Raw genomic sequence first — 15,061 nt, forward strand, 5'->3', positions numbered from 1 at the left:
TGCAGGAATTTTAAAAAGGGGGTGACTGTATTGTTGACTGTTGGTAGGTATTTAATGAGTATGACTACATGGTGAGGTGCCTGAGAATTGGTGGATTCGTGCATAGTGCATTTCAAAGCAAAGGGGATAGAGTGAGTGCTCAAATTGAGGGGCAAGTATGAAGTCTGTTGGGGATGAGAGAGCTTGGGAAGTGAGTCAGTTGTTGTTCGCTGATGATACAGCGCTGGTGGCTGATTCATTTCATGTGAGAAACTGCAGAAGCTGGTGACTGAGTTTGGTAAAGTGTGTGGAAGAAGAAAGTTAAGAGTAAATGTGAATAAGAGCAAGGTTATTAGGTACAGTAGGGTTGAGGGTCAAGTCAATTGGGAGGTGAGTTTGAATGGAGAAAAACTGGAGGAAGTGAAGTGTTTTAGATATCTGGGAGTGGATCTGTCAGCGGATGGAACCATGGAAGCGGAAGTGGATCATAGGGTGGGGGAGGGGGCGAAAATTTTGGGAGCCTTGAAAAATGTGTGGAAGTCGAGAACATTATCTCGGAAAGCAAAAATGGGTATGTTTGAGGGAATAGTGGTTCCAACAATGCTGTATGGTTGCGAGGCGTGGGCTATGGATAGAGTTGTGCGCAGGAGGATGGATGTGCTGGAAATGAGATGTTTGAGGACAATGTGTGGTGTGAGGTGGTTTGATCGAGTAAGTAACGTAAGGGTAAGAGAGATGTGTGGAAATAAAAAGAGCGTGGTTGGGAGAGCAGAAGAGGGTGTTTTGAAATGGTTTGGGCACATGGAGAGAATGAGTGAGGAAAGATTGACCAAGAGGATATATGTGTCGGAGGTGGAGGGAACGAGGAGAAGAGGGAGACCAAATTGGAGGTGGAAAGATGGAGTGAAAAGGATTTTGTGTGATCGGGGCCTAAACATGCAGGAGGGTGAAAGGAGGGCAAGGAATAGAGTGAATTGGAGCGATGTGGTATACAGGGGTTGACGTGCTGTCAGTGGATTGAATCAAGGCATGTGAAGCGTCCGGGGTAAACCATGGAAAGGTGTGTAGGTATGTATATTTGCGTGTGTGGACGTGTGTATGTACATGTGTATGGGGGGGGTTGGGCCATTTCTTTCATCTGTTTCCTTGCGCTACCTCGCAACCGCGGGAGACAGCGACGAGGTAAAAAAAAAAAAATATATATATATATATATATATATATATATATATATATATATATATATATATATATATATATGTATATATATATATATACATACATCCAAAAGTCTCTCTTTTACATGCCTTCCAGTTAACACGTAATCCAGTAATGTTCTATGACCATCTCTCCTACTCATATACGTATACTTATGTATATCTCTCTTTCTAATCCAGGTATTTACAATCACCAGTCTGTTTTCAGCACATAGATCCACAAACTCTTCACCATTTCCATTCATAACTCTAAATACACTATGTACACCAATTGTACCCGCAACTGCCACATTATTCCCTCTTCTTATGATCATCTCTCTCAGACCAACCTTCTTTTGAACTATTCCCTCTCGTGTCATCTTATTCATACAGATGCCTTACACCCTTGATAAACATTTCTTACTGCATCTAGTGGCTTACCTCCCACACCTATCTTCCTGTCTATATCTCTGATAGCCGTTCTCTCCGGGAACTCCCATCAGGGAGTGGTCACGGCAAAAGAGTCTCCACTTAACCGTCTCCTTACATGTTTTCCCTCGCATACACCGTTCCATGCATTCTTCCTCTGTTTCTCTCCCTCCAGTATTCCTCCTCCTTATTTACCCATGTCTCAGGTGGTCTTCCACTTACAGTAACCCCTTTAGTTATGCTATCATACACTATCCTCATAAACTTATTTTGCATTCCTCCCACATGCCCAAACCACCTCAAAGTATTATATTTTACCCATTCTACCACTCTACAATTCACTCCCTTTGCATTCCTTGCCATACCACACCCTTTCATTTCTATCTTCACTCCATCTAGTCACACCACATGCTCTTCTCAAATAGCTCATTTTCACAGCCTGGATTCTTGACCTCTCTGGCTCACTCCATGTCCATGTTTTGGTTGCATAGGTCAAGGTTGGGAGGACTATGCTGTCTCGTGATCTTCTCATCACTTCCATACTTGCATCTCTACTCTTCATTATTCTATTAAGGGACTCAGTGACTCTTCTAACCTGTACTGCTTTCTCCCTTATCTCTCCTTCCATATCACCACACTTACTCAAGACACTTCCCAGATGCTTAAATTCACTCACTTCTTCCCTCCATATCCACAACGCTATATATGGTTTTACAAAATCTATTCTTTCAGTCCATTTCCTTTCAAACACTATTACTTTACATTTACCTGCATTTACCTTCAATTGCTTATGCTTACAGACATTATAAAACACACAACCTTCTGCATCTCCTCTTCCTTCTCAGCAAACAATTCGGTATCATCCGCCACAACCTTCTGCATCTCCTCTTCCTTCTCAGCAAACAATTCGGTATCATCCGCAAGCAGGCTTGCCACTAGCTACCATATATCACCACCACACTGTCTCTGCACACCTTTTCCCTAGTTTTGCTTTCATCTCTTATCACTCCATCCTTATATATATTATTTTTTTTATTTTACTGTATCAGTCTCCTGCGTTAGCGAGGTAGCGCAAGGAGACAGACGAAACAATGGCCCAACCCACCCACATACACATGTATATACATAAATGCCCACACACGCACATATACATACCTATACATTTCAGTGTATACATACATATACATAGACATATACATAGATACACATGTACATGATCATACTTGCTGCCTTCATCCATTCTCATCGCCACCTTGCCACACATGAAATAGCATACACACACACACACACACACACACACACACACACACACACCCCTCGCATGTGCATGGAGTAGCGCTAGGAAAAGTCAACAAATGCCCCATTCGTTCACACTCAGTCTCCAGCTGTAATGTGTGATTCACCGAAACCACAGCTCCCTTTCCACAACCAGGCCCCACAAAACATTCCATGGTTTACCTCAGACGCTTCACATTCCCTGGTTCAATCCATTGATAGCACATCCTTATCGGTATACCACATTGTTCCAATTCACTCTGTTCCTTGCACACCTTTCATTCTCCTCTATGTTCAGGCCCCGATCACTCAAAATCTTTTCACTCCATCCTTCTACCTCCAATTTAGTCTCCCGCTTCTCCTCCTTCCCTCCACCTTTTACATGTATATCCTCTTTCTCAATCTTTGCTCACTCATTCTCTCCATGTGTCCAAACCATTTTAACACACCATCTGCTCTCTCAACCACACTTTTTTTTATTACCACACATCTCTCTTACCCTTTCATTACTTACTCGATCAAACCACCTCCCACCTCATATTGTCCTCAAACATCTCATTTCCTCCAACACTTCCACCCTCCGCACAACCTTATCTATAACCCATGCCTCGCAACCATATAACATTGTTGGAACCACTATTCCTTCAAGCTCCTATTTTTGCTCTTCGAGATAACGCTCTTGTCTTCCACACATTCTTTAGCACTCTGAAAACCTTCGATCCCTCCTCCACCCTGTGACTCACTTCTGCTTCCATGGTTCCATCTGCTGCCAAGTCCACTCCCAGATATCTAAAAGACTTCACTTCCTTCAGTTTTTCATTATTCAAACTTATCTCCCAGTTAACTTGTCCATCAACCCTACTGAACCTGATAGCCCTGCTCTTATTCACATTTACTCTCAACTTTCTTCTTTCTCACACTTTACCAAACTCAGTCACCAACTTCTGCAGTTTCTCACGCGAATCAGCCACCAGCTCTGTATCATCAGCGAACAACAACTGACTCAGTTCCTAGGCCCTTTCATCCACAACAGACTGCATACTTGCCCCCCTCTCCAAAACTCTTGCATTCCCCTCCCTAACCACCCCATCAATAAACAAATTAAACAACCATGGAGACATCATGCACCCCTGCCGCAGACTGATATTCACTAGAAACCAATTACATTCCTCTTTCTCTACTTGCACACATGCCTTACATCCTTGGTAATGAAATTTCTCTACATCTAGCAACTTACCTCCCACACCATATACTCTTAAAACCTTCCACATCTCTGTCCTCTCTATCATATGCCTTCTCCACATCTATAAATGCTACATACAAATCCAATTGTTTTTCTAAATATTTCTCACATACATTCTTCAAAGTAAACACCTAACCCATACATCCTCTCCCACTTCTGAAGCCGCACTGCGCTTCCCCAATCTGCTGCTCTGTATATGCCCTCACCCTCTCAATCAATACCCTCCCATATAATTTCCCAGGAATACTCAACAAACTTATACCTCAATACTTTGAACACTCACCTTTATCCCCCTTTGCCTTTGTACAATGGCACTATGCATGCATTCTGCCAATCCTCAGGCACTTCACTATGATCCATATATACAATGAATATCCTTACCAACCAGTCAAGAACACAGTCACCCCCTTTGCAGTACCATTCAAACCCACCACTTTGCCAGATTTCATCTTTTGCAAGGCTTTCACTACCTCATTTCTGTTCAACAAACCATTCTCTCTGACTCTCTCACTTTACACAACACTTCAACCAAAACACCATGTGTCTGCCACTCTGTCATCAAACACATTCAACAAACCTTCAGAATATTCACCCCATCTCCTTCTTACTTCATCACTACTTGATATTACCTCTCCATTTACCCCTTCACCAAAGTCCCATTTGCTCTCTTGTCTTATGCACTTTATTTACCTCCTTCCAAAACATCCTTTTATTTTCCCTAAAATTTAATGATACTCTTTCACCCCAACTCTCATTTGCCCTCTTTTTCACCTCTTGCACCTTTCTCTTGACCTCCTGCCTCTTCTATATATCTCCCAGTTTTTTGCACTACTTCCCTGCAAAAATCATCCAAATGCATGTCTCTTCTCTTTCACTGAGAATCTTTCTTCTTCATCCCACCTTTCACTACCCTTTCTAATCTGCGCACCTCCCACCTTTCTCATGCGCAGTCCATCACTGCTTCCCTAAATACATCCCATTCCTCCTCCTCCCCCCTTATGTCATTTGCTCTCACCATTTGCCATTCTGCACTCAATCTCTAGGTACTTCCTCACACACATCTCCTTTCCATGCTCAGTTACTCTCACAACTCTCTTCTCCCCAACATTTTCTCTTCTTTTCTGAAAACCTCTATAAATCTTTACCTTCGCCTCCACAAGATATTGATCAGACATCCCTCCAGTTGCCCCTCTCTGCACATGTAACATCCAAAAGTCTCTCTTTTACACGCTTATCTTTTAACACATTATCCAATAATGCCCTCTGGCCATCTCTCCTTCTCAAATACATATATTTATGTATATCTCTCTTTTCAAACCAGGTATTCCTAATCACCAGTCCTTTTTTTCAGCACACAAATCCACAAGCTCTTCACCATTTCCATTTACAACATTGAACACCCCATGTACACCAGTTATACCCTCAACTGCCACATTACTCACCTTTGCATTCAAATCACCCATCACTTTAACCCATTCCCATCTAAAGCTGCTTACACACTCACTCAGCTGCTCTCAAAACACTTGCCTCTCATGATCTTTCTTCTCATGACCAGGTGCGTAAACGCCAATAATCATCCATATCTCGCCATCTACTTTCAGTATTACCCACACCAATCTAGAATTTACTACCTTACACTGTCACACACTACCATATCTCTTGCTTCAGGAGGAATGCTACTCCTTGACATGATGTTTTACGGGCCATAAAGGTAACCCTCTGGGTAACTAAACCCACACCAACTTTAAATGAAGATTGGCAGACATCCTTACTCCCTGAGCATCTTGACACCCTTGTCTGATAGATGATGATTAGGAACTTCCACAGCCTATACTTTGGATGGCTCCTCTGACTTCATAGTCACAGGTAGGGCTTCTTTTCTTTTAAAGGCCATATAACTGTAGGCATTTGGAAGAGGAACAAAAATTCTTAAAATCATTATTTTAGTGAGTTGTTTGTTCCATGATTACTTTATTTCCCAGAATTTCCTAAATCCAGGATGTGGGATTATGGTTATTTTGGACAAAATGGTTGCAGCCTCTTAATAAGGCTCTTGCAAATTCTTTCCATTAAAGAAGTCTGCCTTGTACAGTTTCCTTAGGTTTCCTATTTTGAAGGCACTTGCAGTGTATGAGCTGATGTTCTTGTTGGTCACTGTACATGAAAACAGAAGTGCCTGTCAGAAGATAAGTGTTCAGTTGCTTCCTTTCATTGGGGACTTCTTCTCCACTGGAATGAATGCCTGTTACCAGCCTGTGTATATCCAGTTTTTGACAGTTTTTGCATTCATTAAAACCAAAGAATGTTTGTCTCTTCATTATGTTACCATTCTGGGATTATTTCTCTTAACTACTGTAATTTTAGGAGTTTAAGTGACTTTAACAGGACCAAAGTGGATGAGATAACCTCAGTGTGGTGTCAGTTCCTCAGCACTAAGAACAGGGTTTGCAACTTACATGTATGGATTTGCATTTAGATCACTTAGCCCCAAGATATGATCCCATGCATCAAAACTACCAAAGCTTTTGCTCTGTTCCTTCCAATTTCCATTTCTTTCTTTTTCACTCCTCTTGGTACCTGGAACATATACCAAACAGTCACCCACTTTTTATAGTCTACTTTCATTGCAACCCATATCAACCCTCAACTCTCTGCCATGTATTCTTTAACTTAATTCCATAGCTCATTCCTCATCAGGAAAGCCCCACTTTCTTCAGCCCCTCTCATTATCCCCTGAATGTTCTTAAACCATCTGTTCTCTTACCCATCAATTTTGTCTCGGAACAAAACATCCAGGTTTCTGTTATCAGACTCGACATCTTTCTCCCTTTTCGTCCTGGTTAAAACCAATATACATTCTGACATCCCAATCTGAACCTTTGAGTAAAACTCTTGGCTTAGATCCTTCCTCTGGTATTTTGTTGCCTCATACAACACTCAGGAGATGTGTGTTGTTTTCTTTTTCCTCAACACCAGGGAATAGTTACTTCATCAGTTTTAAAAGGTTTTTGCTTCTTTTCACCAATAAAAAGTATTGAAATGCAAATGATGTCATCTATTACATATATTGATGATAAATATTTCCAAATGATGTAAAAGTTCACACTCTCCTTCAGAACTGTGACTATCCCATTCTGCATATTGAGCGACTGTGGACAAACAGCGAGGGGAGGCAGATGGTGTATGGCTGTAATTACTACCGACCAGCAGAAACTTTCCACCAACCTAACCGCAAATTTTTTGAGCAGGAAGTGTTTAAGACTGACCAGCATCATGCTTACCCACTTACTGAGGTATGGAGAAGTTAGGTGCAGTATTCTTTCCGTGGTATTAGTTTTAAATGACTTTTTTGATATTTCATTTACAATTTCAAGCAGGATATACTAATCTTTTTGCATGTGTTTGCATACATTCTCTTCAGTGTAAATACCATGCTGTGTTTTGATATATCCAAGCACTGTTGTATATATGTTTGTCTTTTTTAATATTTTGCAGTGAGTGGTTCCAATAGGATCCTTCCAAAGCAACTAAAGTGGTATTTGTTTTATATAGTAACTGACATGACATAAGCAAAACTTGCTCTAATCAATACTGATCTTGGGTGAAACGGAAGTAGGGTAAGAAAAGAATGAAGAAATTCTTTTGAAAACTTTGTAAACCTTAACATCTCCAATGCATGTGGCAGGATGTGGCATGTCTTTATTTTCTAAACTGCCTCCTTATGGTTTTTTGCTTCTGTCTGTTCCGCAATGCATAACTTCCTCTCTAACCATTCCATTGCAATAGTCACTGATGGATCAACATGCCCATCATATCTTCAGTGGTGTTTCTTGGGATGCTGCACTACCGCTTACTCTTTTTTTCCTTTCCATAGATAATCTTTCTTCAGCTTATAACTCTTTTCACTCTAACGTTGATTATTCCACTCTATACATTTAACACAATGTCTCCTCTCCTTTTAATACTTGTTTGCTTTACTTTACTGAACATATTTGGTCCCTCACTTCAGACGTAGGCAACATCTCAGAATGGGGAAGCAGCAGCCTGATTAAATTCAGTACATTGAACCCTCATTTAAATGGACTGCCTGCCTGAAAGAAAAGATGGCCAGTTAGCAGCTGAATTCAGTTGCATCCCAAATTTTTCTAAATGGCATCAGTGAATGAAGTAATAACATATTTCTTTCATACTTGCTCACTGTTTCATTTATTATCAAGATATCCTGAGGAACATACGAAGAAAAGTTCTCATTCTCTCACACCAGTTTTCTACGTCTCATGTATAATGCACCGAAACCACAGCCCCCTGTCAACAACCAGAGACCCTACAGGCCTTTCCATGGTTTACCCCAGCGCTCTCATATATCCTGGTTCAGTCCATTGACAGCACATCACCGCTGTATTATGCATTACTCCAGTTCATTCTGTCCCATGCATGCTTTTCATCCCCATATATTTTCAGTCCCTGAGCACAAAATAATTTTTGTGCCTTCATCCATACCTGGTGCCATCCAACCCCACAGGACACAGCATTGCTACCCCCTGCTTCAGTGAAGTAGCACCAGGAAAACAGACAAAAAGGACCACATTTGTTCACTGTTTCTAGCTGTCATGTGTAATGCACCGGAACCCCGGCATATGCACATACCCATGCATATTTCACAATCCCAATCTTTCCTCTCTCCCACATTTTTTTTTTATCCTTTCCATCCATGCTGTATAATACCCTCAAACACTCTTGGCAGTAACAGAGATGCACATCCTTCTTTTTCTCGTTCTAGATAATTTTCACTCTCCCATCCATACCACACCTCCTTCCATGCCTTCCCGTAACTTCCATTCATTAAATTATATTTTCAGTAAATTTATGAAAGTTTGTATTGCGTCTTTAGAATATTAAAGATTGTAGAAAAATAATTGTATTTATACAGTTAGAGCATTGAATTTGATTGAAATATAGAAAATTGTCATATGTTGTCCTGATGCCCAGCATCCTGGTTAGAGATCAAGCTTGTCCAGATTGATGTGGGAAACTAACAGACTATTTCAGTAGATCCCAAACTCAGTCCAGTTGTTCCTTAACTTACTGGACTAATTATGCAGTGGAATGGACATTCACTGAAATTTCCATTATATTCTGAACTTAGTCTGGAGGAGCCTTGGGCAGGGGTTCTCAAATATTTTTGATAATGAGCCATAACAAAGTTGCCCATCATCTCTAGGGCCACACTGTTTTGAACTCTTAAAAGCTACATAGTCTGTGAACACTAACCCTTTAAGATATTATTCCATAAAAGTTTAGGTATTTTTTTCACGTTCTAGCAGGCATTATTTTCTGGAGCAGTTGGGGTTGTTATTACTGCGGTATGAAAGTGGTCAAAAATTTCTTTAATTTATTCCTTCATTCAAAAATTTATTTAATTTATTCCTTCATTCAAAAATTTATTTAATTTATTCCTTCATTCAATTAACATCTTTAAACATGAATATTACAGTAACCTCTAAATAAGATTTATATACAAAAGCATGTAACAGTCACCAGATCACTTCACCATCTGGCTTAATTACCATGATGCACAAGCTGTCATTAGTGGGAATGAATAAATCATTGGCAAAAAATTACTCCACATGAAGAAAGTCAAACTGTGAATGGAAAGTGCATTGTAATGCATGTGAGGAGTGCAGTTGGATTTACTTGTCCTTTATCTTATCAACATAGGGTATGAATATTGAGTATATGAGGTGTAGATACAGTTCAAGGTTTGGGTCTGTGCGGTGTGAGCAGTATTTTTTTGTAATGCATTTCATACTCAAGAATGTTGACTCATAAATATATGTATTGCTAAAAGGTTGATGAATTTGTAAGATTGAAAATTTAGGAAAGGATGGGGGAGGCAACTTATGGTAGGAATCCTCTGTCAAGGACATCTGAAACTGTTCCCCTAGATCCATACTTGCTTGCAGCTCAGCCAACTCCATCTGTAAGTAAACAGTTATCATTATATCAGCAGTGAATGGCTGTGCAAAGATTCTCATGTTTTGTTCGTTTTATTTGAACTTGGCAAATTTGAACTGCCTTTCCAGGAGATCAGCAATAGCTAGTGAATTTGAACTTCCCTTTCAAGATATCAGAAATAGCTGCATACTTTGATCCATAGATATTAGCATGCTTGCTTAACCCCATGAAGTGTATAAAGGGGTCCTTGCTTAGCTGGCAGATCCAAAACCAGAACATTGTAGTGAATGCACATACAGTGATGTAGAGCAGATGCAAAATCATATGCCATCACAGATTGCAGTTGAGAATGTTGAGTTTAGTGGTAATATCCACAAGGAACATTAGATCACACAGCCAATCTGGATTCCTCTTCTCTATGATTGAGTGTAGCTTGGCTTTTGTAAATGCTGATATCTTTGTCTCAAGTCAGAGAAGCAACTGAGCACAGCCCCATAACTATACTAGAGAACTTCAGTGAAGTACTGCACTTCACCAACTCTGCTTCCAGTATGTTTTACATTTTCTTGAATATGTATTGATTAACCCATTGACCATTTTATTTTTACATGCCATAGGAAAGTTATTTTTATTAAAACATTTTAATGCATAAGACTGTGGTAGATCTGTACTCAAATGTGTGATGAATGTGGCCTTTATTGTCTGTTTTGCTGGAGCTCCCTAGCTGAAGCAGGGGGTAGCGATACTGTTTTCCTTTGGGGCAGGGTGGTGCCAGGAATGGATTGAAGGCAAGCAAGTGTGAATAAGTACATTTGTATATATGTATATGTCTGTGTATGTATATGTGCGAGTATGAGTGTTTATTTGTGTAAGTATGTGTTATGTGTGGATGGGTTGTTCTTCGCGTTTCCTGGTGTCACCTCACTGGTGCTGGAAATGGCGATCAAGTATAACAGTTAAATGAATAGATAAATATGTCTGTTGTGGATGAGAGGGCCTGGGAAGTGATTCACTTGTTGTTTGTGATGATACAGCCCTAGTGGCTGATTCATGTGAGAACCTGCAGAGGTTGGTGACTGAGTTTGGAAAAGTGTGTGAAAAGAGAAATTTGAGAGTAAATTTAAAGGTTATTAGGTCCAGGAGGGTGAGGGATAACAAGTTATTAGGATGTAAGTTTGAATGGAGAAAAATTGGAGGAAGTGAAGTGTTTTATATATCTAGGAGTGGACTTAGCAGCAAGTGGAACCATGGAAGTGGAAGTGAGCCACAGGGTGGGGAAGGGGGTGAAGATTCTGGGAGTGGTGAAGAATGTATGTGGAAGGAGAGAACGTTAATTTGAAGTACAAAAATGGGTATGTTTGAAGGAATAGTGGTTCCAACAATGTTATATGGTTGCAAAGCATGGGCTATAGATAGAGATGTATGGATTTGGGTGGATATGTTGCAAATGAAATGTTTGAGGACAATATGTGGTGTGAGGTGGTTTGATCAAGTAAGTAACGAAAGGGTAAGAGAGATGTGTGGAAGTATGGAGAGAATGAGTGAGGAAAGATTGACAAAGAGGAAATATCTGTCAGAGGGGGAGGGAAGAAGGAGAAGTGGGAGACCATATTGGAGGTGGAAGGATGGAATGAAAAAGATTTTAAGTGATCAGGGCCTGAACATACAGGAGGATGAGAGGTGTGCATGGAATACAGTGAATAGGAACGATGTGGTGTACCTGGTCAGCTTGCTTTCAGTGGACTGAACCATGTGAAACATCTGAGGTAAACCATGAAAAGGTCTATGGGGCCTGGATGTGGATAAGGAGCTGTGGTTTTGGTGCATTACACATGACAGCTAGAGACTGAGTGTGAATGATTGTGCCCTTTTTTGTCTGTTTTTCTGGTGCTACCTTGCTGAAGCAGGGGGTAGCAATGCTGATTACTTTGGGGCAGGTTAGTGCCAGGAATAGATGAAGGCAAGCAGGTATGAGTATGTACATGTGTATATATGTATAATGTCTGTGTATGTGTAAGTTGATATGTATATATATATATATATATATATATATATATATATATATATATATATATATATACATATGGAAAGAGGGGCAAGTATGAAGTCTGTTGGGGATGAGAGAGCTTGGGAAGTGAGTCAGTTGTTGTTCGCTGATGATACAGCGCTGGTGGCTGATTCATGTGAGAAACTGTAGAAGCTGGTGACTGAGTTTGGTAAAGTGTGTGAAAGAAGAAAGTTAAGAGTAAATGTGAATAAGAGCAAGGTTATTAGGTACAGTGGGGTTGAGGGTCAAGTCAATTGGGAGGTGAGTTTGAATGGAGAAAAACTGGAGGAAGTGAAGTGTTTTAGATATCTGGGAGTGGATCTGGCAGCGGATGGAACCATGGAAGCGGAAGTGGATCATAGGATGGGGGAGGGGGCGAAAATTCTGGGAGCCTTGAAGAATGTGTGGAAGTCGAGAACATTATCTCTGAAATCAAAAATGGGTATGTTTGAAGGAATAGTGGTTCCAACAATGTTGTATGGTTGCGAGGCGTGGGCTATGGATAGAGTGGTGCGCAGGAGGGTGGATGTGCTGGAAATGAGATGTTTGAGGACAATGTGTGGTGTGAGGTGGTTTGATCGAGTAAGTAACGTAAGGGTAAGAGAGATGTGTGGAAATAAAAAGAGCGTGGTTGAGAGAGCAGAAGAGGGTGTTTTGAAATGGTTTGGGCACATGGAGAGAATGAGTGAGGAAAGATTGACCAAGAGGATATATGTGTCGGAGGTGGAGGGAACGAGGAGAAGAGGGAGACCAAATTGGAGTGGAAAGATGGAGTGAAAAAGATTTTGTGTGATCGGGGCCTGAACATGCAGGAGGGTGAAAGGAGGGCAAGGAATAGAGTGAATTGGATCGATGTGGTATACTGGGGTTGACGTGCTGTCAGTGGATTGAATCAGGGCATGTGAAGCGTCTGGGGTAAACCATGGAAAGCTGTGTAGGTATGTATATTTGGGTGTGTGGACGTATGTATATACATGTGTATGGGGGTGGGTTGGGCCATTTCTTTCGTCTGTTTCCTTGCGCTACCTCGCAAACGCGGGAGACAGCGACAAAGCAAAAAAAAAATATATATATATATATATATATATATTATATATATTATACTTTGTCGCTGTCTCCCGCGTTTGCGAGGTAGCGCAAGGAAACAGACGAAAGAAATTGCCCAACCCACCCCCATACACATGTATATACATATGTCCACACACGCAAATATACACACCTACACAGCTTTCCATGGTTTACCCCAGCCGCTTCACATGCCTTGATTCAATCCACTGACAGCACGTCAACCCCGGTATACCACATCGCTCCAATTCACTCTATTCCTTGCCCTCCTTTCACCCTCCTGCATGTTCAGGCCCCGATCACACAAAATCTTTTTCACTCCATCTTTCCACCTCCAATTTGGTCTCCCTCTTCTCCTCGTTCCCTCCACCTCCGACACATATATCCTCTTGGTCAATCTTTCCTCACTCATTCTCTCCATGTGCCCAAACCACTTCAAAACACCCTCTTTCTGTAAGAAATAATTTAGAAAACTGAAACTTCTAGCTGGAAATGAAATGAAAAATGAATGTCACATAATGGTTCAACCTCTGGCTATGGAAAAGGGAAATGTATAATTTATTTACACAAACGTCAAAAGTAGTTTTCATCAATTTAACCTCTGTATCATACTGCCTGGTCCACTTCTTCTCTTATCATGAAACTGGAATATTGGCTTATGATGTTTCTCAATTGTCTTCACTACACAAAGTACAACCATATTTTGGATACATGAGGGTAGGTAGTTGGTCATCCGTCATAATAAAGTCTTGACAGACCAAAAGTTTATCTGGACCTCAAGTTTTCCAGTACATTCATGAAAAACACTTTTTTGCTTTCCATCTCTATCACTTTGAAAAATGCTCCATTTGTTCACATTTCAATGAAAGAATAAGCTTCAATGTCTAAGCTACATTCTTTTCCAATTTCACTATTTTCTTGTCAGAGCACCATGTATGAAAACAGCAGGATACAAGGCAAAAAAGGGCAGGAACTCAGGCCAAGATGAAAAAAAACTTAAACAATGTTTCTTCTTAAATCTTTGTGATTAACCAATTTCTGACAAAGTACACATATGCTGAGGTTGGTTCATTGTACGTTTAAATAATAAATATGTACAAACATATATTCCAAGAAATAAGGGTAAAGAATACTGCCTATGTAACTCTTGTGTGTCCTTGAAGGCAACTAAAAGGGGCATGAGCAGGGGGTAGAAACTGCTGACTGAGTTTGGTAAAGTGTGTGAAAGAAGAAAGTTAAGAGTAAATGTGAATAAGAGCAAGGTTATTAGGTACAGTAGGGGTGAGGGTCAAGTCAATTGGGAGGTAAGTTTGAATGGAGAAAAACTGGACGAAGTAAAGTGTTTTAGATATCTGGGAGTGGATCTGGCAGCGGATGGAACCATGGAAGCGGAAGTGGATCATAGGGTGGGGGAGGGGGCGAAAATCCTGGGAGCCTTGAAGAATGTGTGGAAGTCGAGAACATTATCTCGGAAAGCAAAAATGGGTATGTTTGAAGGAATAGTGGTCCCAACAATGTTGTATGGTTGCGAGGCGTGGGCTATGGATAGAGTTGTGCGCAGGAGGATGGATGTGCTGGAAATGAGATGTTAAGGACAATGTGTGGTGTGAGGTGGTTTGATCGAGTAAGTACCGTAAGGGTAAGAGAGATGTGTGGAAATAAAAAGAGCGTGGTTTAGAGAGCAGAAGAGGGTGTTTTGAAATGGTTTGGGCACATGGAGAGAATGAGTGAGGAAAGATTGACCAAGAGGATATATGTGTCGGAGGTGGAGGGAACAAGGAGAAGTGGGAGACCAAATTGGAGGTTGAAAGATGGAGTGAAAAAGATTTTGTGTGATCAGGGCCTGAACATGCAGGAGGGTGAAAGGAGGGTAA

The 15,061-nt window shown here is 40.8% G+C and overlaps 1 protein-coding gene across 6 annotated transcripts in view; it reads left to right on the top strand.

The window, feature by feature from the left end:
- Nucleotides 1–15,061, top strand: part of polybromo (protein) — a 471,093-nt gene that overhangs the window by 254,142 nt on the left and 201,890 nt on the right. For all 6 annotated transcript variants that reach the window (XM_071691025.1, XM_071691026.1, XM_071691024.1 and 3 more), the window contains exon 19: nt 7,237–7,413. In XM_071691025.1, the coding sequence (XP_071547126.1) occupies nt 7,237–7,413 (177 nt within the window). The remainder of the gene's footprint in view (nt 1–7,236; nt 7,414–15,061) is intronic.

This window comes from Panulirus ornatus, chromosome 50 (assembly GCF_036320965.1).
Source record: "Panulirus ornatus isolate Po-2019 chromosome 50, ASM3632096v1, whole genome shotgun sequence".
Classification (NCBI taxonomy): Eukaryota; Metazoa; Arthropoda; class Malacostraca; order Decapoda; family Palinuridae; genus Panulirus; species Panulirus ornatus.